This window comes from Typopeltis vanoorti, chromosome 24, assembly GCF_054136105.1.
Source record: "Typopeltis vanoorti isolate ZY-2024b chromosome 24, IOZ_Tvanoo_1.0, whole genome shotgun sequence".
NCBI lineage: Eukaryota > Metazoa > Arthropoda > Arachnida > Uropygi > Thelyphonidae > Typopeltis > Typopeltis vanoorti.
In genome coordinates, this window is record NC_143572.1 from 975181 (window position 1) to 999602 (window position 24422).

The 24422-nt window shown below is 35.6% G+C and overlaps 1 protein-coding gene across 1 annotated transcript in view; it reads left to right on the plus strand.

Moving 5' to 3' along the window:
* LOC150092881 (ATP-binding cassette sub-family C member 5-like) overlaps positions 1-24422 on the plus strand; it is a 708254-nt gene that overhangs the window by 253557 nt on the left and 430275 nt on the right. The window contains exon 12 of the mRNA XM_090414097.1: positions 13017-13141. Within this exon, the coding sequence (XP_090270223.1) occupies positions 13017-13141 (125 nt within the window). The remainder of the gene's footprint in view (positions 1-13016; positions 13142-24422) is intronic.

A 24422-nucleotide genomic window follows, 5' to 3' on the forward strand; every position in this document is an offset into this window, starting at 1 on the left:
CTTCACCTCCAGTTGAAGTAAATTCTTCATATATTAAATCATTGTTACCAACTGCATCGGTTGTAGTGCTGATTGTTGCTTCAATTCCAGGTCCAAGCAACTTTTTTTCTTTATCTTGAAGGTTTAAATTGTCCTTAGCATCTATTTCAGGGTTCACTTCAGAGTTAGCTGCTTCAGGTCCAGGTGAAGAAGATTCTTTATTACTTTTATCAGCAGTTAAACTATTAGCACATTGTTTACTTGGAATTTCAATATCTTGGTGTTCTTCCGTCTTCAAATATTTCAGTAGTAAATGCTTGTTTTTTAAATCTTCTTTTGCCTTCTCACGATCCCTTTTCTCCTTTCGTTTTTGATTTCCAGATTTATGATGATACATTTCTGTTGGTCAAAGTTTTATTTTTAAAAATATAATTTTAATAATTAAAAAATCAAATTAATAAGAATACATAATTTCATTTTTAGCGCACGGCGTACACTATACAGATGCCCACTTTACAAACAATAACAAAACCTTCGTCTATCAAAATAATAACAAGAACGAAGCGTTCTGGCAGGGAACATTACTGTGAATGCAATTACTAGCTAGTGAAGTTGTTTTGCCAACTGCAAAACAACCTTGCACGAACGTCATCACCCGCTATAACTACAGCGATCCGTGCTGAGAGAATCAGTGTCTTCCGGATACTCACGGCGAGCTAAAGAGCATAGCCTTCTGTCTAAAACAAAACACAGTATCATTCTTGATATGCCATTATTATTTATCATTATTGTATTATTATGAGAATTAAAACCATGCATTAGAAACACAGTTATGCGACACTTCGGGGCCCGACGGTCAGGCCCTTTTCAATGCCGGGCCAGTGACAAAAGTCTCAGATGTCACCACCTCTCAGCGGCCCTGGTGTCATGTAATAATAATAATCTTTACAAAATTTAGAATGGATCCCACCACATTCTCTGAATTAAAAATAATTCTAGAAATTTTTTTGCAGGGTTGAATAGATTATTATAGTAAACAAGAAATTATGTTTTTGTAATAATCAAATAATGAGCCATAGACTTCATGTTGGCAACATTAAATAGATAGAAATGGGAATATTAAAGATCCATCGTTATTAAGGTAATTCATTGGCCTGACATCTGTTCAAAATAACTGTCAGGCCAATGAAACCTTTATCAACAACACTAATAAAGGCAAATTTATGGACACTTGGATGGCTCTCATGTCTTTTAAGTAGTAAGCAAAAGCAGCTCTGATGCCAATGATTGTATTCTCATAAGCTCTCTTTTCAAAACTTTCCAAGTTTTTATTTTTCTTCAACTATAAAATAAGGATGTTTCTTTCATGTCCCCTATTTATGTTCTTGTTTTCATCCATATTTTAATTTTTTGTAGCATATAATGGAGCTTTGCATAACATTAACTTCACGATTTTTGTTTTTGTACTAAGAGATGTTGTTAGTTGGTGGTAAGTTTTATCTCTCTCTCACACATCCAAAGGACGTATAGTAAATTGCTGCCGTGTGGACAGGAGTAAAGATAGAAGGAATTTGTTGATGTTCTCTTTGAAAAGCACCAGAAATTTCAGTCTTTGGAGCATACTTCAGGGGAGGGCTCTTACAGAGAACAGATGTGGATAAATGAAAGAAGAGAGTAGCAGGTTCATTGGGTTAACAGTTGAGCTGAAAATGGATGTTGATCAGCTACTACTTGTGTTATTGTATCTTTACCAGAAATGTGGAGAATGATGAATGCCAGTTTGAACAACATCCAGGGAAATATCTGTAGGAAAGGCACAATGCAGAAAAAGATTGTCTATGAGATAGTGGCTGGATTGTGTGTGAGAGAGAGAGATTGTCACTAACACTTCAAATTGCCTACTTTTGGTAGATAATTTGGGTGAATGGTTTGCTTAACAAAATAATAACAAAAATAAAATCTTCTACTGCAAATATTAGTATCCACAGTTGCACCGATAAATATTGTAATGAAATGTACTTCGTCCTTAAAGCCCATATATGTTTGAAGGTCTGATAGACCCATTACACCCAAAATACATTTCACACATGAGAATGTGTCAAGCATAATGAAATTCTGTTTTATATTCTGCATTTTCGATTTTATTTTTAATTTTTGTTTTATGATTATGCTAATGTTATTAAAAGTCAAGGAATTTTTATTTTTGTCCATACACAATACAAATGAAACTATTATTATTATTAACATCTAACTTCCATGGAGTTAAACGACTCATCATGGGAGGTCTGTACCGTCTCATGCAAATTGTCTAACTACCCACCAAAAACCAGATAATCATCACTATCTTCCAAACACCCTTCCTCCTCCCCTTTTTTTAATCGGTTTTCTTTCCGTATATACTGTAGATATAATCTCTTTACTCTCTCTCTCTCTTGGTAATAATCGAAATTAGGTCATAATCTTCTCAATGTTTCCTTTTCTATAGAATATCTTCTACCCAGCCACTTTCTATAACCTTTGACAGAATGGTGACACATGAGATAATCCCTGTTTCTACTCTACTAATTGTAATACCAACTCTAAGTAAATAACTGAAAGGTGTCACCACATCTTTCAGTTATTTACTTTTTTATGTAATTCAATATATATTTTCTGAAGTAACTATTCTGAAATTGGATGTATGGAATTGGTTAGTTCCGAAGTTATTTTGAAATTTCTGCCATTAGTTATTCAACATCTCTCAACATATTTTTCCACCCATATAATAGTGGAACTACGACATAAGCAATGAATTATAGACCAATTAGTAACTCTGACTGATCTGTAATTGATATATTGGTATAATAGAAACAGTAAAGTGTGAAGATGTTTCCAATAAAACAAAAATTGACATATCACAAGTGGCATGAGAAAAAATTCCAGTTTTGAACTTAACTAGCAGGAATAATGAATGTATGGAAGGCATCATTAATGGATGGCATGATATATTGGGAATGTTTCAAAATAGAGGTCTAAGAGTTCTTTTAGAGCACTTTATCTTCACCATTGTAGATGGTAAGATATGCTGTTCTTCATTTTCCCTTCCCCAGTCAGAAACAAGAAACAATGCTCTTTGGTTAAAAACAGGTGGGTTCCAGTCCCATCCAGAATGCAAGGGACTTTTATAATTATAAGGACTTTTCAGCTGAAGGTGGATTAGCTGATCTTACACAGAAGTGGTGTGCCTGGAATATATCATTTTTTTTCCCCCTACAAGACAGAAACCATGATAGTTATTTTTAATCCATTATTTTATTATTGTAATTTGGACATCATTTTGGGTTTCTGTGAAAATATCAGAAAAATATAAATAAGTTTTTGCCTTAAATGCAGATAAAAATTGTGTTCCTAATTGTGCTTAATTGAGTAGCTACTTGTAATGCACCTTATTAAGTTATGAATATCTATTTTTCAAGAGCAGCATTTCAGCAGATATTGGCATTCATATTCATTCACATTGAGAAAGTTCTTAAGTGGACTAAGTACAGACATCAGTGTTGGTACTTGTGTCTGTGTGCAAAAGTTTCCATGTTCATATCTCAACACTTTTTTTTTTAAATAATACGAATCTGATTATATAAGTCAGGTGGATATTAGATCCAGCATTATTTCACAGCCAAATATAGAAACTATGAAAGTTTCATATGGTAAGTTGACTAGAGCATACAGGAATTCACAAGTTGCCTTAGTATGGACTGTATTCCCATATGGAGTGTATTCCCATAAGCTCTCTGGTTAACTTACCTTATGAAACTTTCATAGTTTCCACATTCTGCTTTGAAATAATGATGGATCTAATAACTTATATAATTTTGCATCGCCACGCTAAACCCTTCGGCTCTTTATTTTAGTAATAAATCTGATTTTTTTTTTTTTTTACTACACTTAAGAGTATGCATTATTTATGGTTATTGACTTACTTTTTTATGTAATTCAATATATATTTTCTTAAGTAACTATTCTAAAATTGGATGTATGGAATTGGTTAGTTCTGAAGTTATTTTGAAATTTCTGCAATTAGTTATTCAACATCTCTCAACATATTTTTCCACCCGTATAATACGGGTGGAAAAATATGTTGATATGAGCTACGACATAAGCAATGAATTATAGACCAATTAGTAACTTTGACTGATCTGTAATTGATATATTGGTATAATAGAATCAGTAAAGTGTGAAGATGTTTTCCCCCCCCCCCCCCTTCCTTGTACAAGGCTTTTATAAGCCTACATACTGACTGTTGCACTTAGATATGGTCACATGTGTTCATAGGAGATGAGGAAACAATTAAAAAGAATCAACAGAGAATAACAAAATGGTATTTGCATCTAAGGACATACGGAAGGAATGTAGTCTTCAAAGTCTGAGATTATTATCATTATTATGGTGGATGGTAGCAGGGGTGGACTCTTGGGGGAAGGGGGACAAATCAGGTAACACTGAGTCCAGTAGAGTCTGGAGGGGATAATGTAGGTATCATAGCAGGGACATTTTTATGCTTTATGTTAATGCCAGGAGTATCTGGAATAAAGGAGATGAATTGGTGACATTGATTGCATCAGCCTGGCCAAAGATTATTGGGACCTCTGAGACATGGTTGATGGAAGATGATATAATAACAGGAATAAAAGTAGTAGGGTATAGCATTTTTCGGGAGGATAGGAAGGAAAAATGCAGTGGTGGAGTACTGCTTGTGATAAGTGATGACTTGTGTCCTCTAAGAGTGAAGGCTTTGGAAGGCAGTGACACTAATGGTTTTGAAAGCATATGGTGTGGGGTTGAGGTGGGCAAGACATGATATTCAGTGGGGTGTTGCTACAAGCCAAGAAGCAAAGAGGGAGGTGACCAGGAAATGTTTAAGCAGTTGAGCTTGGGAAGTGCAAGAAAAAGATTGATTGTTATGGGATATTTTAACTACAGCAGTATAAGTTGAGAAGAGGAAAATGCATGTATTAATAAGGAAATGGAATTTCTGGAATTCTTGAGGGGCAATGTTTTAGGCAACATGTAACAGAGGGAACAAGAAGTTCATGAGTTGTAGATTTGGTCATAGCATCAGAAGAGCTGATAATAACTGATATGAAAACTCTCTCCCTTGTTGGAGAGCGAGAGTGTGACCATGTGGTTTTGACTTCGAAGATGAATAGACATGCAGGAGTATCAAAGTAAAGGAAACATATGTGGAATTATAAGCAGGTGATTGTAATAGTCTAAGATATCGACTTGCAGCAGTTCCATGGAGGGCAAAATTGGAAGGCCGAAATATCAGTGCATGGGAAATTGTGAAGGGTGGCAGAAATGATAAGCTGTATTCCATGAGTGAAGAAGAGGACACTATTTGGTGAAAAGTGGATGACAAGCAATATCAAACAGGAACTGCATGTGAAAAAGAGGTTATGGAAGAGATATAAGAAGAGGGGGTGGAGAGTACATGCATAAAGAATATAAGACTCAGGCCAGGAGAGTGACTAATATGGTAAGAAATATGAAACTGAAATATAAGAAGAGACTGGCCCAAAGATCCAAAGAAAATCCTAGGGAATTTTTTAGCTATGTGGCCAGTGGGAGGAGAAATGATTGTGGAAGAATGACATTGTGGGATAAAAAATGGGAATAGAGTGACTGATACAGAGGACATAGTGGAGTTGTTCAATAAACACTTGAATGGAGTATTTCATCCTGGAGAAGTAAGTATTAATACTAGAGGGATAGGTCAGGCATGCAACTGTATTCCAACAGTAAGCTTGCACTATTAACCTCCCTACCGGCTAGGACGTCTATAGACGTCCAACTAAATCTGGATATGATTCAGCCCACCTGTTTAAAGAACCTGGATAAGAAGTGCAATTTGACTGTCATGTCAATTAGAAGGTGTGATAAACCCTCACGCTGAAGAGAACGGTTAATCGGATTATCTCCCGTTCGTAGCTGCCTCTCAGTTGCCTATAACAAGAAACGGACTTTCTTGTTCCATGCTGGTGAACTGGATTTTAGTTATATATGATAGACTAAAAATAGAGAAATTATTTATATTTTCATTTTCTCTTTTTATTGTACAATACAATTTTAATTTCTGGACAAAATAAAGGTCTTGCATAATTTCTTCACTTAAATATTGCCTTACCTTGGAGAACCAATTTAATTTTAAATTTTTTGCGCTAATTTTTTTCTAATCGCTTACGAGACAAAAGATTTTTCTTTGTTCTCGAAGAAATTAATTCACGATAATTATTTGAAATATTCTTTTAAAAAAAGAAAAGAAAACCGGCTGCCGACGTTCCAGTTTATATTATTTTTATTTTTGTACAAAACCTTCGAAATCGAATAATACTTCACAGATTTCCATTAGGACACGCTTGAGCAACTTTGCTTTATAGAGAATAACATGAAATTCTTTAATCATATTACTAAATTTTTTCTGCATGTTGTATAGTGATCTACTGTTCTTTGTACTTTTCACTTTCTTGGTTTCCTTGTATAATTGGTCATTACAAAATGAAATTAACAGTTATGATTTAAATTTATATTTTCTGCATAATTCAGATATTTTATTCTCCAATTTTTAAAATAAGCGATACATTTGCTTATTTTAATCATTCAAAATATGTATATCAAATGTGAAATTTTATTTCCATATTTTTACAATAGAAATGAACTTTATTTCGCCTCTGATAGTTTAACCCCCCCCCCCTTGCATTACTATCACACACCCGAAAACTGTTATGAAACATAGGTACAGTTTTTATTTAATTCGTTATTTTTTTCTAGTAATTGTTCCACATAACTTTACTTTTTCGATACTGAAACTATGTGGTGATTATTATAAATTAGCAAATTATAAATCAGACAATATACATATTTCCTGATTATTATAAATCAGGAAATTATGTGATATTCGGATATAGGTGAAATTAATATTTAAAATCAATCACTGTCATCCTTCAAATGCAATATCAGAATAAAGAAAGTGGAAAACCCGAAGTTTCGAAATACATTTCGAAAGCCCGCTCTCGAAATGTATTGGTCTACAAACTGGATTCTGAACACGCCAATGTTTCGCGATGTTACGACTGAAAAACAATTCAGTCTCATCATGAAGTATTTGCATTTTCAGAATAACGAGGAATACGATCAGGCAACACATCCTTGCCCAGTCCTCAACAAAATTTATGATTTTCTGATGAAAATCCGTCAAAAATGTAGATCACTCTACATTCTTGAGAGAGACTTGAGTATCGATGAAAGCCTTATACCATTCAAAGGAAGACTGAAATGTAAGCAGTATATTCCCAAAAAGAAAGCGAAATATGGAGTAAAATTTTTTATGCTTTGCGAATCGGAAAGTGGATATCTTTGGGATTTCAAACCTTATACGGGAAAGCAAACTGTAATCGAGCACGATAAATATTCGGATCTCCCCTTGTCGATGCGTGCAGTAATGTAGTTACTAGACCCTTTACTGGGGAAAGGTTACTGCATTATAATGGATAAGTACTATATATGTGTCCTGAACTCACTGATTTGCTTTTACAGCATCGTACAGATAGTTATAGTACTGTAAATGCAAAAAGGCGAGATGTGCCTCCAGATCTGGCTTCAGGAAAGCTATCGAATGGGGAAATCCGAACTTATCAGCGAGGGAAAGTCTTTGCACTACGTTGGAAAGCCAAAAAAGATGTTTTTCTGCTATCTTCCTTGCACAATCCATCAACGGAATCCTCAAAATGAAAAAATCAAAAAAAAAAAAATCCTCAAAAATCATCAAAGAAAAACCCATTGCTGTGTGTGCATACAACGACACTATGGGTTGAGTCGACAGGTGCGATCAGCAGCTATCATTCTACGCTGTAATGAGGAAACAGCATAAAAAATATTACAACAAAGTGTTTGGACATGTTATTTGAATTTTGAAGTGTTTGGATTTTGTTGTTTGGAACAGTTTCCTCCTGTACAAGAAAAAATGTTTGTCTACCATAACATATGTAGAATACAGAATAGAAATTGCGAAAGCATTGCTGCATGCACATGCACCTTCTTCAGCAAGTAGAAAAACAGGAAATCCTACCAGACATCTGAGGTTGAACGCTGCTAACTCCAACCATTTTCTCGAAAATCTACCACCAACGGCTAATAAAAAAAAAAAACCTGCATGCAAATATTATGTATGTAATAAAAAAATATCAGAAAGGAAACAAAAATCTGGTGCCTGAGTGTAAAACTGCTTTGTGTGTTTACCCTTGCTTCAAGGTGTTCCACGCTGTTCAAGAATTTTAAATTCTGAACAGTATGAAAAAAAAAAGTTTGTTTTCAAGGCCATCAAAACAGTTCTTTTCAGGACTACAAATATTGATAGAGGGATACCCGAATGCACTGTTTCTTTTTCATCTTGAAGGCTCATTTTTAAGTTCTTTTTATCACACAGAGAAACTGGAAAGAGTATTCCAGGTAAAGTATTTCATCAAAACAACAAAAAATAATGAAATAAAATCTACCCTATATATATATATATATATAATGATAAGCCTTTTTATGTCATGTTTATCGAAACGTTTTGAAACTCAGGGACTACCCTGAGTGTCGAGTCATCAGACTTCAGGGGCGGAGCCCCCTTTCCAGTTATCACAATTGAAGGAGAACTGGTCTACCATACCGGAACACGGGGGGTTGGGCATAACCTCCCCCTAGTTAATAAATGAAATATATAAATAATAACGGGAACATTTTCACCTTGCCAACACTCAACATTGATGTGATATGGGTTCCAAATTTCTTGTTTCGGAGATAGATATATATATATATATATTACAAAGTTTTGTAATAAAAATTTCTGCTACGATGAAGTTTGGCAGAATCAACAATATTATTACAACTTTATTTCTGTTTCTTGTGTGGGAGAAAAACGGGAAAATATCACTCTTATAATTATATGAGATGTTATAATGGCCAAAATATATTACAAAGTTTTGTAATAAAAATTTCTGCTACAATGAAGTTTGGCAGAATCAACAATATTATTACAACCTTATTTCTGTTTCTCGTGTGGGAGAAAAAGGAAAATATCACTCTTATAATTATATGAGATGTTATAATGGCCAAAATATATTACAAAGTTTTGTAATAAAAATTTCTGCTACAATGAAGTTTGGCAGAATCAACAATATTATTACAACCTTATTTCTATTTCTCGTGTGGGAGAAAAACAGGAAAATATCACTCTTATAATTATATGAGATGTTATAATGGCCAAAATAGTAAGAAAAAAGTTATTTGCATTTTCTCTTCAAAACACAAAGAAAGAACATAGTAAATTCAGCCAGTGGAAAAGAAAATACTACATATTTTTCTCCTGTTATCTGATTTTTTTTTTCTTGTAGTACAAAGAAGAAATCACTGCATATAACATGGAGTCTGCATGAGGGAAAAAATCTGGAAATTGGTTACATTATATTGAATAGAGAAATCATGTCAGAAAAATTATTCACGTAAGATTCTAATCTCAGCAGACATAACATTTTCTTCTAGATTACATATCTAAAGTAACTGAACCTTTGCTACTGTTTTACACTAAAATGAATGGGTATGTTCCCCAAGTGATTTACATTTGTAACAGCTGTCTTGCGAACGATTTATGAAATAAATTATCTGAAATATCTGCAGATTGATTAGGTCTATACCCTCTCCCCCCCCCCAAAAAGAAGATTATGAAACGCATATGCACCTTTTCTTTGAAAATAATTCAAATCCTCTTTTTCAAGATAATTGTATGATTTAATTTCTAATTTTTGATAATAAAAGTGAAACTGATCATTATAAATTAAGCAATTATTTTGGCATAAATAATGTATAAGCATGTAAATGAAATATCAGTATTTCTGTTAGGATATAAGTAATCAACAATCGAAAAGGAAACAAGACATTCTTGACATAGTCTGCACTACAGCCTGAGGCACTTTAGTGCAACTTTAGTGTTCTCCCCTTTCTTCTCAATAGCACTGAGAGTAATAAGCCTTCAGCTTTGCCTCCAGCTAAGAGGATATTACCAAGTATTTAGAAGATGTAGATTATTTCAGAAATAGCTTCCAGCAGCAGAAGAAGAAGTAATATTTAGATTTTTTTAAAGAAATACAAACAAAAATAATACTACTGAACTTTCTTTTGTGTGGTATAAATAATGAATATAAACAATTTTGCATGGTGAAAATATAGCATATTATTTCTAAAATTTCACATAATTTCAGCGGAGAGTAGAACAGCTGGTTTTAGATTGCAAATAAATAGAACAGAATTAGAAGCTTCACGATACAATCTGATTGCCGTATATCTTTTGTCAAAATGGTAAAATGAAGTAATTGATTTTGAATGCTGTCTAGAAAAGCTTTCAAACCTGTATAGAAATTTAGAGTAGTTATGCAATTGAGTTCCAGGAGAGAATAAGGGGGGGGGGGGGGGGGGGAAGCATTAGAAAATCTTCAAAATGAGCAAAAATGTTGAATCATTCCGTATATGATATTTTTCACATTATATTTTCAACATTTCTATGTGGTTATGCACTAGATATTATCGTAATATGCATAATACAAATAAATAAATAAATGATGAAGGCGAAGAATCACTGCTAAAATATCATTGGATGTAAATTTTTGATACGAAAAAGGCTACCATTCGGAAACCGAGTAATGCAATTTAGCATTTTAACATTTTTTTTTTATTTTGTCTTTATGAATAACAAACAATCGTTTCTAAAACTGAAATGTAATGATCCATATAATGCTATTTCGCTAGAAACGAAAGAAAAAGGACATATTTATTTCAATAAATATTATTTAAAAATATAAATATTTGACATATTTTCAAAGCAAACATTTGAAAATTCTAAAATTCTAAAAAAAATATTCAATTATTATACGTAAAGTGAAAGAATAATCAGTGCAACTCTTCCGGTGCACTGATTTGTAGAATAAAATACACCAAATTTACTATCACTAAATAGATTCATTGCAAAAGCTGATCAGTGGTCATTTCAGGATTGATTTTTTTCGCATATGTGAAATTCATTTCAATTTTTGGGAAGAGAGACAATAAATCATTTTAGAGGCAAGAGAGGTCAAATAACTTAGGACAGTAAATGAAATTCTAAGCAACACAATAGATGTGAAGACAGGGGGAAGGGACACAAAGGTCACTCAGCAACAGTTAATCCACTAATGGCTATAGAATAGCCATAACGAGATTAACAGCGGCGGAGGAAGGTAATGGCATGATAAAAGGTAGAATGCCTACGAAGTTTTGATCTATGAAAAAAGCTAGGGAGTATTGAATATTTCATCCATACCGGCCGGTTGGGAGGTTAACCTTGCATAGTGCAAGGTTTGGAAGTGAGTGTGTTCCAAATACTAAGTGCCCTGGATATCAGTAAAGATGTGGGACTAGATGGTATTGCACCACAGGTTTTGAGAGGATGTGCTAAAAAAACTGACAGCCTTTTGAGCTGGCTTTTCAATGAAATTCTGGCTATGGGAAAGGTATTCAAGTAATGGAAGGAAGGTAAGATAGTGCCATTACATAAGGGCAGTAGCAGACTGGATGTGTGCAGACTAGACTAACTATAGGCCAGTTTGTGTTTCATCAGTAGTTGTTAAGATCTTGGAGAAATTAGTAAGGGGCCATCTACAGCATTGGACAGATGAGGGTAATGTTATCTGTGAGAGTAAAATGGATTTGTTAAGGGGGCGCTCTTGCTTTAGTAATATGATTGCCTTTTATAATAAAGTGACAAGAGCAGTTGATGAGCAAAAGGCATATCCTGCCATTTTTTTTTTGCTTTTGCAAAGGCATTTGACAGGGTGCCACATGATAAGCTGATATTTAATTTGCAGCACATGGGTTTAGATGTCGTTTAGTCAACTGGATTCAGGATCGGGTGTCTGAGAGGTATCAGAGAGTTGTGTATCTTGGGGCAGTATCAAGAAGGCAGAACGTTGAGGGCTCAGTACTGGGACCTGTTTATATATTGTTTAACCTTTAAATCATTGTCAGTGGATTGCAGGGGGATATTCAGTTGTTTGCAGATGATGTAAAGCTTGATGGGTTATTAGTAATAGTGTAGATGTGACATGCCTGCAAGTGGATTTGAATAAACTAAACAGATGGGCGAATGAATGTCGGTATCGGTTTAATTCAGCAAAATATAAAGTCTTGAAGTTTTGGGATACATCGATGGGAGGCTGCATACTCGACTGAAGGAAGCAGGGGAGACAAGAGATCTGAGGGTGATGATTGATAGAAACCTGAAATTCATGGAACATATTGCAAAGTGATGAAGTTAACCTATAGGATTGCTGCAATACTGAAAAGGACGCTGACCTGCAGAGATAAGAGTTATCATTCCATTGTGAGACCCATCGTGGGAGGTACACAAATAGTCCACTAATGGAAGTTGCAAGTGCTTTTTTGTTTTCAAAGAAATATGTGATCAGTGTTTAGACGTCACCTGCACACAATGCTCATCAAACCATGCCTTAAAGTGAGTCTACATTCGCAACACATTCCACTTTTCAACCCTGTCTATGCAGAGAACCTACTCCTCACTCCTCTTCTCACACCCTCCTAATAAACCATATAAATTGATATGGGAGATCTTAATAATATAAATATAAGAGAGATTTTTACTGCTGATGGTAGGTGGGGAAGAATGTGTGGTCATTCCTGGAGTAAGGGTGTGGTTAGGAAACATTAAGCTTCAGGTTCTTCTTATGGCATGTGAGTGTGCATGTGTGTCAAATAGTCCACTAATGGAAGTTGCAAGTGCTTTTTTGTTTTCAAAGAAATATGTGATCAGTGTTTAGACGTCACCTGGAAGAGGTCCTCTCTCAGTGTGTCCTTTACTCCCCCGAGGAACCCTGCATAATAATAACGATAATAAAATGATTTTATTTTGATACACAAAGAATTTTGTTCTTTCTTACCCTGATATTTAACCTTTTGCTCCTTTTTTATAGATGGCATTGATAAGTGGTATTATTTCAGTGAAGGGTACTATTGCTGTGGTTACTCAACAGGCATGGATCTTCAATGATACGATACAAGAAAACATTACATTTGGTCTTTCTTTCCATAAAGAAAGGTAAGGTTTTATTTTCTAACTGTTCTACATATTATTTTATCACATTCAGTAAATAGTTCAAGGTTAATCATTTGCAGTTATTATTACCCAAGACCCCATGGAGTCAAAGACTCATCTAGGAGGTCCTTTTACCATACACACAGCTCATTATACCGTGCTTTAAACACACTCAAATTCTCTGCAGACACCACACTCTCGGTCAAGGCATTCCAATCATTCACAACTCTACATGAAAAAAAACCTGCTTCTCACTCCCCTACTCACACCCACTTTCCAGGGATAACCTTTGGTTCTCCCCTGATCTCCCACTATTTCGTGTAGAACCTCTCCAGCATTGATCCTATAATAACACTTTAATAACTTGTAGGTATATATCATATCTCCCCTCTTTCTGCTGTCCACCGAACTCTGCACTTTGAATCTTCTTAATCTTTCCTCATACTAGACATTCCAGAAATTACCTTAGTCAGTCGCTTCTGGACCCTTTCCAACATCTCTTCACTCTTCTGAAAACTAGGTGACCAAATCTGGCCACAATAGTACATGTGTGGCCTAATCAAAGCCTTATACAATGGAACAAGAATCTCTTTGCTTCTACAAGTCAGTGTCCTCCGCATCACTCCAAGAAGCCTTTGTGTTGTCTTCACAATTTTGGCTATGTGTCCCTTAAATTTCAGATCGTTATCCACTATCACCCCCAGATCTCTTATTTCCTCCACATCCAACAATATATCCTCACCAAGCATAAATTCTGCATCCCATTTTTCTAATTTTAAAACCTTTCATTTTGCAACATTGAACTCCCATCCCAGTCCTGTACCCAATCACTCAATTTATTCCAGTCTTCTTGTAAGGCCACAACATCTTCTCTGCTCTTCATGGTTCATCCCAACTTTGTATCTTCTGCAAACAACTAAATATCTCCATCCAAATCTTCACCAATATCATTAATCTTCTTCTGCAGCTTCTCTCATTTAAGTGGAGTCACTGTTGATGATGAGTCTCCTCCACATCCTCCTGTCTTGGGCTGTCACCACATCCAATTTCTTCATCCTCAAGTCCTCTTCTACCAGCTCCCTCCATCTCTTCTTTAGCCGTCCACACTTCCTCCTTCCTTGCACATCCATCTGCATGACCCTTCTTCCCACATATTCATCCTCCCTCCTCATCGCATAACCAAACCATCTCAACCTTGCCTCCTGTATCTTCGCTCCTAAGTTCGTAACTTTCACTGTTCCCCTCACATAGTCATTTCTCAGACGATTCATTCTGGTCACATCGCACATCCACCTAAGCATTCTCATCTCTGCTACTTCCATCTTGCTGATGCTATTTTTCCTCAGGGCCACAGTTTCTATAGCATACATCATAACTGGCCTCACTACTGTCCTATAGATTTTGCCTTTCAGCAGATTGATCGGCACCCTCTTATTGCATAACACTCCAGCCATCTCCCTCCAGTTCATCCAACCCGCTTGTATCCTGCATCCCACTTCCTTCTCAGTTCCTCCATCTTCTTCCACTGTTGAACCACAGTATCTAAAGTCCCTCACCTTCCTAATGACATTTCCTTCCAGATCTGTCTCCTGGCTGCCTCCCACTGTGCAACACATATACTCTGTCTTACTTCTGCTCAGTCTCATACCTCTCTCTTCCATTACTTTTTTCCATCTTTCCGGTTTTATTTCCTGCTTCTTCTGTTGAATCTGCACACAGCAAGATGTCATCTGCATACAACATTGTCCAAGGCGCATCTTCTCTCACCTCCTCCGTCGCCACCTCCATCACAATGTTAAACAGAAACGAACTTAATGTTGTCCCTTGATGCAAGCCAACTGCTATTTGAAAACTTTCTGTCTGTCCCAGATAGGTCCGAACTCTTGTCTTCACATTTCTGTACATCTCCCTCTCCAACCTGACATATTTCTCTGGAACCTTCTTCTCCCTCAGACACCTCCAGACGTCTTGCCTTGGCACTCTATCGTATGCTTTCTCCAGATCAATAAATGCCAGATGTAGCTCCCGTTGTTTCTCTCAAAACTTTTCCATCATCTACCGTAACCCAAAGATAGCATCTGTTGTTGATATCATTATCATCATCACCAATATCATTAATATACAAGTTAAACTGCAATGGCCCTAAAACAGACCCCTGAGACACACCATTCGTAACTTTCCTGGATATCGCTCCCCCATACACAACTTGTTGATACCTATCAGATAGCCAGTCTCCAATCTAATATCCAACCCCATCCACTCTAGTTTGACATGTCTATCATGCAGTAATCTATCAAAAGCCTTTGTGAAATCTAAGTATATTACTGTGATTCCTTCTCCTCTGTCCATGAAAGCAGTCACCTTATTGTAATAAGTATGTATATTACTAAAATATGACCTCCCTTTAGTAAATTCATGCTGTCAATGAAAGATAATACCATTGTCGTCAATGCAATTCTGGATCCTAGTTCTCACAAGCTTCTCCAACAACTTAACTACAACACCTGACACACAGATAGGCCTATAGTTTGATGCTTGAGTTCTATCACCTCCTTTATGAAGTGGCACAATCTTGCCCTCCTTCCACTCTTTAGGAACTTGACGCAGTCCAAGACTCATGTTAAAATAATGTGTCAAGGCTGGCGTCAACATTCCTTCAAAATACCTAGTAATATATTATCAAGTCCCACAGCCTTTTTACATCTAGTTTGCTCAACTCCCCATACACCTCTTGCTCACTTACAGTCAGTCTCTCTTCCCTATCATCAACTGCTCTCAATCTCTCCATGAAGTCACCTGCTCATTAAGTATCTCCACCACACCTGCAGCAGCTGTCTTTATATCATTTTCTCCAATTGATGTCATCCATCCATAATCATTCTTTCCTTTGCTGGCAGCATATCGAAAGAACTCCTTAGGATTCTTTTTGGCTTTGGTAGCTAATTGCTGTTCATACCTCTCTTTAGCTACCCTCACCAACCGAGTCACCTGCCTTGCATGGTCTTTGTAGTCCTCATGGAATTGATTATTTCCACTTCACTTATGCTGCTCCCATAATGCCCTTTTTCTCTGTATTGCATGCCTAATTTTTTTATTCATCGATTTCACACCTACCTTATTTAACCTTCTCACCCTTGGAATACATTTAGACATTGCATCTACTAGATAGTTTTTGAAAATCCCCCAAGCTGCATTGACCTGTTTTCCAGCTAACTCCTCATTCCATGCTATGCCTACAAGTTGTTTCCTGAGCTCTGCATAATCACCCCCCCCCCCTTGTAGTTCCACATATACCCTTTTTTCACAGGGGTCCTTGCACTGCTGGCAACCACCCAAGTAATCACCTCATGATCACTCTCACCAATTGGTGGATGATTTGACACCTCATTTATAATTACATCCTCTGATGAGATGACCAAATCAAAGTCCCTCAATCTTCGTGTGCCCTCTGCTACATACTATCTGAGATAGTTATCCCTCAAAATCTCAAGAAACTAATTTTCTTTACTTCTAGTTGCTGTCTTATCATTCCAGTCTATATTGTCATAATTAAAATCACCCATAATGATCACTCTTTTCTTATTTGCTTGGCTAATTTGATTATACATTTCCTGGTCTATAACGACATTCATCCAATTATTTCTTTCCTTTCACTTCTATCTCACACCATACTGCCTCGAAACCACTGGCAATATTTCCCTCTTGCATCTCTACTTTGTATGGACATAACTCTTTCTCTATCATCAATAGCACTCCCCCTCCCTTTTTACCCCTTCTATCCTCACGAAACACATCATACCCTTCCATTACTATTCCCGCCTGGATGTTGTGATCATTTAACCATATCTCACTTATTCCAACAATTTTTGGGTGAACAGACTCAATTAGTGCAACCATTTCATCTGCCTTGTTTCTTACACTTCTTGCCTTTGTATATAAACACAACAGCTCATTTCTGGATCTACAGCTAGTTCCATTGATACCACTTATTCGATGTGATCTCTCGATGCTCGACTGGGGCCATTTCCCTTTTATCCTTATTCATTTTAGAACCCTCTTCAATTCCAACTTTTCCTCTTGATTCCAGGTCATCCCATTTCTTTCCTGTCTACACATGCTCTCCCATCCTCTTGGAGCATTCACCTTTCCACCTTGCACATCCATTCTCTCATTTTCCATACCCATGTCACTTGCTTCCTCATTCATAACCACCTCTTCAATCTCTTCTGTTGTACTCACCTGCTCTTCCTCATCACTTCCCACTTGATCTGATTCATTCTCTGTACTCACTTCTCTATCTTCCTGCAACAGTCTCTCCAAGCCACTCATACCATAACCACTCAAATGGAGTCCATCACTCCCATACACTCACTTCGTCCTTCAAACTCATTCAACACATTAGCAAATTGTATTCCTCGCTCATCACACATTTCAGCCAGCATATCATTCATAATCCTTGCTCTCCTCCTCTTCTCACCACAGTCAGACTTAAACAACATGCTTACTACCCTTCCTGTCACACTATTCTCTTTTATCCTTCTAAGCAGCCCCCTGATATCCATTCTGACATGCCCTTTGTCTTCTGTCAAGTCATCTACCTATACAAAAGTTATAGAAAAACAACAATTAAATGCATTATTCAGTATTGTGAACATTGCTTAAGGAAGTAGTTAGGTGTCTTTAGCTACAGAGCTGATATCTTACAGGCATATCATGAGCTAATATATGCATGAGTTATGACTCGTTATTGGGATTCATCTATGTAATTTAGTTAACAATCTCTCTATCTCCCTGACAATGTCCACATAATGTTTAATGAAATATATTGGAGTTTTTGAATAAAATTCTATAAAGTTTTTGTTACATGTGTTATTTTAATTGTTATGAAATTTATTTTAATATGCGTAGTGCATATGTTCCATTAAAGCTATTTATTAATAAAGTTCTCTTATTGACATCTACCTTTCTGCTGCCATTATTACAAGAATGAAAGCTTCAGACTACGGTATACACCAAATGCTTCATATGAAATTTTTATCTCCATGAAATTGCATATTTTTGTATTGAAACTGGAATTTATATGGGATTTTTCAAAATGTTTGGTTCATGAAGCTCTGTGTTTGTGAGATTAGGGAATAGCTTTGCAATCAGAAGCTACTTATGCGCCTAGATTAGATGTTAGTTATTGAAAATGTTGAGCAGTACAACTAATTATAAGCTGTACTGCCCAACAAATTATTATCATCATTACAATTGGACTTTGGAAGTCTGGGGAATCAAAAACGCATCAGAAGAGGACCTCACTGCTACATACAATGCTCACCAATACTATTTTCCACTTCATGAAAATTAAAAATTTTCATAGGAAAATTAGCATTACACTCTCAAACATTATCCAACAGTTGCTCTGATAAAGTGTTACATACACGTCATAAAATTCCTGATATGTACCTTTACACATTTACAGAATACTATGATAATACTATGAATTAAGTTTGTATTAGCTTCCTATCAACAATTTTCTTATAAGTTAATTTGTTATTACTTCTTCTTCTTGTATATAAACTTATACATTGGTTTCACATGACTTTAAATTTTTCAGGAAATGACAACGTGTGTACTAAATATTAATTAAAAAACGTTAATCAATACCTTCCAATATTTCGGCAATGTTACATTGCCATTTTCTGGGAACATAAAATTATATGTGCATACAGGCACTAACAATGAGCAGTAATGTTGAAGAAGGCAACTGGCGTTGGTCCTAGAGTCCTAAAGGTGTCCCCCCTAGCAGGCTAAATTGGGTTGTCTTGGCTGATGTTCTAAGGACTTCCCAAATTTGGGGCAGTCTCATGCACCCAAATTTGTTGAGATTTGGAAAGTTCTTTAGAGCTGAGGCTGATTCCAGGAATAATCTTTCATATTTATATTGTTACAGTGTAGTAAAGTGGCTTTCTTCCAGCTTACTATGTTACAGACACTTTACTACACTGTAGCAAATATAAATATGAAAGATTGTTCCTGGAATCAGCCTCATCTCTAAAGAACTTCCCAAATCTCAACAAATTTGGGTGCATGAGACTATCCCAAATTTGGGAAGCTTGCATCCTTAGAACATTAGCCCAACAGCCAAGACAACCCAATTTAGCCCAGTAGGGGCACCTTCAGGACTTTAGGACCAATGCCAGTTGCCTTCGTCAGCATCATTTACTCGTTGCCAGTGCCTGTGTGCACATATCATAGTTTTCTGTTCCCAGAAGATGGCAATGTAACATTACCGAAATATTGGAAAGTATTGATTAAAATTTTTTAATTAATATTTTAGTATATGTTGTCATTTGCTGAAAAATTTAAAGTCACATTAATTTGTTATTAGGAAATAAACTAACCACACTGTTCATTCACACTTCCTTGAATGTTAATTATGCAAAGTCACTCTTTCTGTTTTTATTTTATTTATTTTTTAATTTTTTATTTATTTATTTTTAATATGACTCTAACATATGCCATCTGTTTCACTCTCCTATTGTTTCTCAGAACTTGCATATTTTTTGGTCTCCAGTCCAATCAACTATAATCCAACTCTCAGCTCCATGAGTTAAAACTGATGTTTGAACACTCTCTTGTATAGACAGCTAGTTTTGCATTTTGGCTAATTTCTCTGTTATTCCATATATGTTTATTCAACTGGCCTTCATCTTACTAGCTTTATTTATTCCATTAACTGTTTCTAAATTTAATTTCTTATCATCACTTAAAAATTGTGCCTAAGTAACTGAAATATTTTACTTATTCTATAGATCTCCACTAAGAATGCAGTGATGTTTGCCTATTTTCATAGTGTTTGTCACATTATTGCTGATTTTCTCACCCAATTTTTTATAGCAATTATTCATTTTAGCTGACATGTCCTGAAAACTTATGCTGGATTTATTTTAGACTATATTATCATCTTCATAAAGTAATGAACATATATTAACATTTCCAATTTTCATATTAACTGATTCTCACTTTCCTTCATCATTATTGCTGTTTATGTACCATAAAGTTATTGCTGATGTTTGATGATCTTGTGAACAAATGCTTTCCATCTCACTTGGTCTCTTGTCTTTTCTTTCACCCACTATAATTTCAATTTGGTAAGTTCTTTTATATTGCACATCCAACATAAAACACTTGATGTCTTCCTCGACTCCTCAGGCCCTCAGTCTTCTCCACCATAACTACCTCTCCTACTGATTCATTTGCTCACATAATATGCCCAAAAGTACATTAAGTTCTGTTTAGCAATCACTGCATTCAAGGAGCATTTTTATTCTCTAAATCCCTTTGTTATCCTTCTTTCATTCCATGGGATTCTTAATAGCTTTCTCCATGTCCACATCCATTTGAATCAATTTGCTTATTGTCTATCTTTTTATGTGAATTCAAGAATTATCTAGTTGAAATAATGTCTAAATATATTTGTAGGGCCAGAAGTTAAATAAGGTAGGTGTGAAATGTATGAATAAGACATTAAGTATGCAATACGGAGGAAGAAGGCATTATGGAGGCAACAAAAATGAATGGTAATAATCACTTCCAAGAGAAGTACATAGAACAGGCAAGGAGAGTGACTTGGTTGGTAAGGATAACAAAAGTGCAGTATGAGCAGGAGTTAGCTAATGAAACCAAAAAAAAATAATAATAATAAAAATCCTAGGGAGTTCTTTTGATAAGTAGCCATCAAAGAAAAGAATGATTATGGTAGGGATGGTATTGATTGGAGAAAATGGTATAAGGACAACTGCTTCAGAGAATGTAGTTGAGACATTTAATGAGCAGTTCATACAGGTCTTTCATCCTTGTGAATGTGACATCATGGAGAATTTGAGAGCAGTGGATGTTGTGGATAAGAGACTAACTGTGAGTGAGCAAGAGTTATATGGAGAAATAAGCAAACATGATGTTAATTAGACCATGGGACTTGATGATATATCACCATATATTTTGAAAGAATGTGTCAGAGAGTTGACATCTACCTTGGCATACTTGTTTAATATGAGTCTTACACTGAGTCAAGTTCAAAGGAGTGAAGGAAGGCAAGATTGTACCACTTCATAAGAGAGCTGACATAACTCAAGCTTTTAATTATAAATAAGTCTGTGGGTTTATAACAGGAGTATTCTCTTTGATGGACAACACAGATTTGCTAAAGGAAGGTCAAGTTTTAGTAATCTGCTTACTTATTACAATAAGATGACTAGTGCATTGGACAAGGGAGATGGGCATACAGTAGTACACTTAGATTTCACAAAGGCTTTTGATAGTTTGCCATATGATAAGTTGATAGGTAAACTAGAATAGATGAATATTAGATTAGTATATTAGATTGGAGATTGACTCTTTCATAGGTATCAGTAAGTTGTATGCGGGATCAAGAAGAGGAAAGGTGCTAGTGTTGTGCCTCAAGGGTCTGTTTTAGGGCTATTGCTTTTTAATCTTTATGTTAATGATATTGGGGAAGGTTTGACTGGGAATATTCAGTTGTTTGCAGATGGTGCAAATTGGGAAGAACTATGAAAAGTGGAGCAAATGTGACTTTACAAGACAACTTGAATAGACTGAGTGAATGGGTTTGCTGTTTGAAAGCGTAAGGTTTAAAAATTTGTTAAACAAAGGTGGGATGTGGAGTATACATTTGGTAGTGATATGTTGGAAGGGATGAAGGAAATAAGAGAACTGGGTGTAATAGTGGCTAGGGATCTAAAATTTAGAGGAAATATTTCTAAAATTGTGAGGACAACACAATGAAGTCTGGCAATGACACCAAGGATAGAGACTTGGTGAAGTAAGGGGATTATGGTTCCACTAGACCACATGTGGGTGTGTACAGATTTGGTTATCTGTTTTCAGTAAGATGGAGTATTGAAAAGGATACAGAGGCTATTGACTAAGGTTGTTCCTGGCTTCTGGAATGTTGAGTATGAAGAAAGGTTGAGAAGATGCATTTTACAGAATCTAGTGGATAGAAGTAGGTGGGGTGATATGATAGAGATATATAATTTGCAGGGGTGTATATTCAGGATGTGCTAGGTGTGCGGTGCACACCCACAGAATATCAATATCACCGATATTATATTTTTGCATTTATTCCTGTTAAAGACTCCTATTGTTTCTTGGCTTTACGTGATTCCTAAAATTAAGCACAATATACTAATGCTTCAGGTAGAGAACACTTTTTGACAGAAAACATTGCATCATATTCGCATTAATAGCCTGGGTGTGTGATCACAAATACGGACACCTTTGAACAGATGTACAGAAGATGCAGCGGGTAAAATTTATAGCATTCCAATTGTTTTAAACCACCCAGAAGGCAAGGCAGGTGTGCACTCAGATAACAGCACCCAGAAATCAATGGCTGTGATTTGTTTTTTTTTTTTTAACTAGTCCAGTTGAACGTTGGCATGAGCTGCTGTTTTTGTTTTCAAAGTTTCATCTATTTTGCATGCATGAAGAACTGATGTGTTTAGGACACCGATATAGACAAGTTTAATATACAGGTAACCCTCATATAACATGGATGTTAGGTTCCATAGAAATGCCGCATTATATAAATCGCGTTATATGAGACATGGATCACATAGAAAAAGTTGGGTTAGGTTCCGAAATCGTGTTTTTTTTTTTTTTTTTTAATTATATAAACAACAATGACATATCCAACAAAAACAATATTTTTATTTAATTCAGGTAATTCATGTAAGTTAAGAAAACATAAACTATGACAAATACGTAGTATAAAATTATAAAAATTGCAAATTGTACATTAATTTCATTGGACATAATGCATAAATGTTTTAGACACAATAAAATAAATCACATATTTTAATCGACATCACTGTCTTCAGAAATAACATTTCATAGATGTTCTTTAAGTGGCCAGAGGTTGTCACCACTTGAAATCTCTTGGACATCATTTGTATAATTCTCATTGCATACTTCGGCTGGTTTAGTCATCAAGAAGTCAGTAATAAGACTTTGCTTTTCACTATGTTGCGATTTTTTATTAAGTTCATAATATGGCACTAAACAAATATCCAATTGTCTCGTGAATTTTCCCGAGCGCTCCATTGAGGGATCATTATCTGTAAAATAACTTCCTAACTTTCTTACCAAGTCCAATCCTTCTGCTAAGCTAATTTCTTTAAACTGAATTCTTTAACGGATTCATCACAATCAGAATCTTCAGCAGAACTTTCCCTGCCATTTGGTTCAACGCCATCTATTAATTGTACCAGTTCCTCCTCATTTAAATCTGTTTCTCCATCAATTAATTCACTAATTTCATTTTCACCCATATCGCAAAAGCCCTCTCCACCAAAAATGTGTGCGACGTTTATTATACGATGTAGCTCGGCATCCACTAGAGGTACGAAATTTTGTTCCATTACGGCTTTAGGTCATATTTTTTCCAGCAAGCATTCAGTGTAGAGGGTTGTAATTCCTTAATGGATAGAGAAATAATTTTTACACAATTCAATATTGAAAACTCTTTCCACACTTGAGGCAGCGTCATGTTTTGATTAGATTCCATTTTTTCCGAAATTAATTGAAATGTTCGCTGAATATAATATGGCTTAAATGTTGATATTATTCCTTGGTCGAGTGGTTGAATAAGTGAAGTAGTATTAGGTAGCAAAAAAGTTATTTTGATATTCGGATGGCTTAAATTTGTGGGGTGGCCTGGTGCGATATCTGAAATTAATAGAATTTTGAAGTCCATATTCTTTTTCGTTGTGTAACTTTCTACATTGGGTACAAAACACTTGAAAAACCAATTTTCAAACATGCTAGCTGTAACCCATGCTTTTTTGTTGGCCTGCCAATAAACAGGTAGGATGGACTTGTCGAGCCCTTTCATCGCACGAGGATTTGCAGATCAGTTAATAAACGCTGGTTTTGTCATGTAATCACGTGATGCATTACTACAAAACAGTAGAGTAATTCTATCTTTGGAAACTTTGAATCCAGGAGCTGATCTTTCATTTTTCGAAATATATGTGCATTTTGCATTTTTTTCCAATATAACCCAGATTCATCTGCATTGAACACCTGGTCTGCACTATAACCACTTTCTTTAATGATTTTTAAAAGTTCTACTGGGTATTTCCAGGCAGCTTCAACATCTGCTGATGCTGATTCTCCCTGGATTTTAAGATTATACAAAGAAAACTGCTTTTTAAAGTTTTCGAACCAACCCTTACTGGCAGAAAATCCATGCTGAGAGATTTATTCTGAAGAA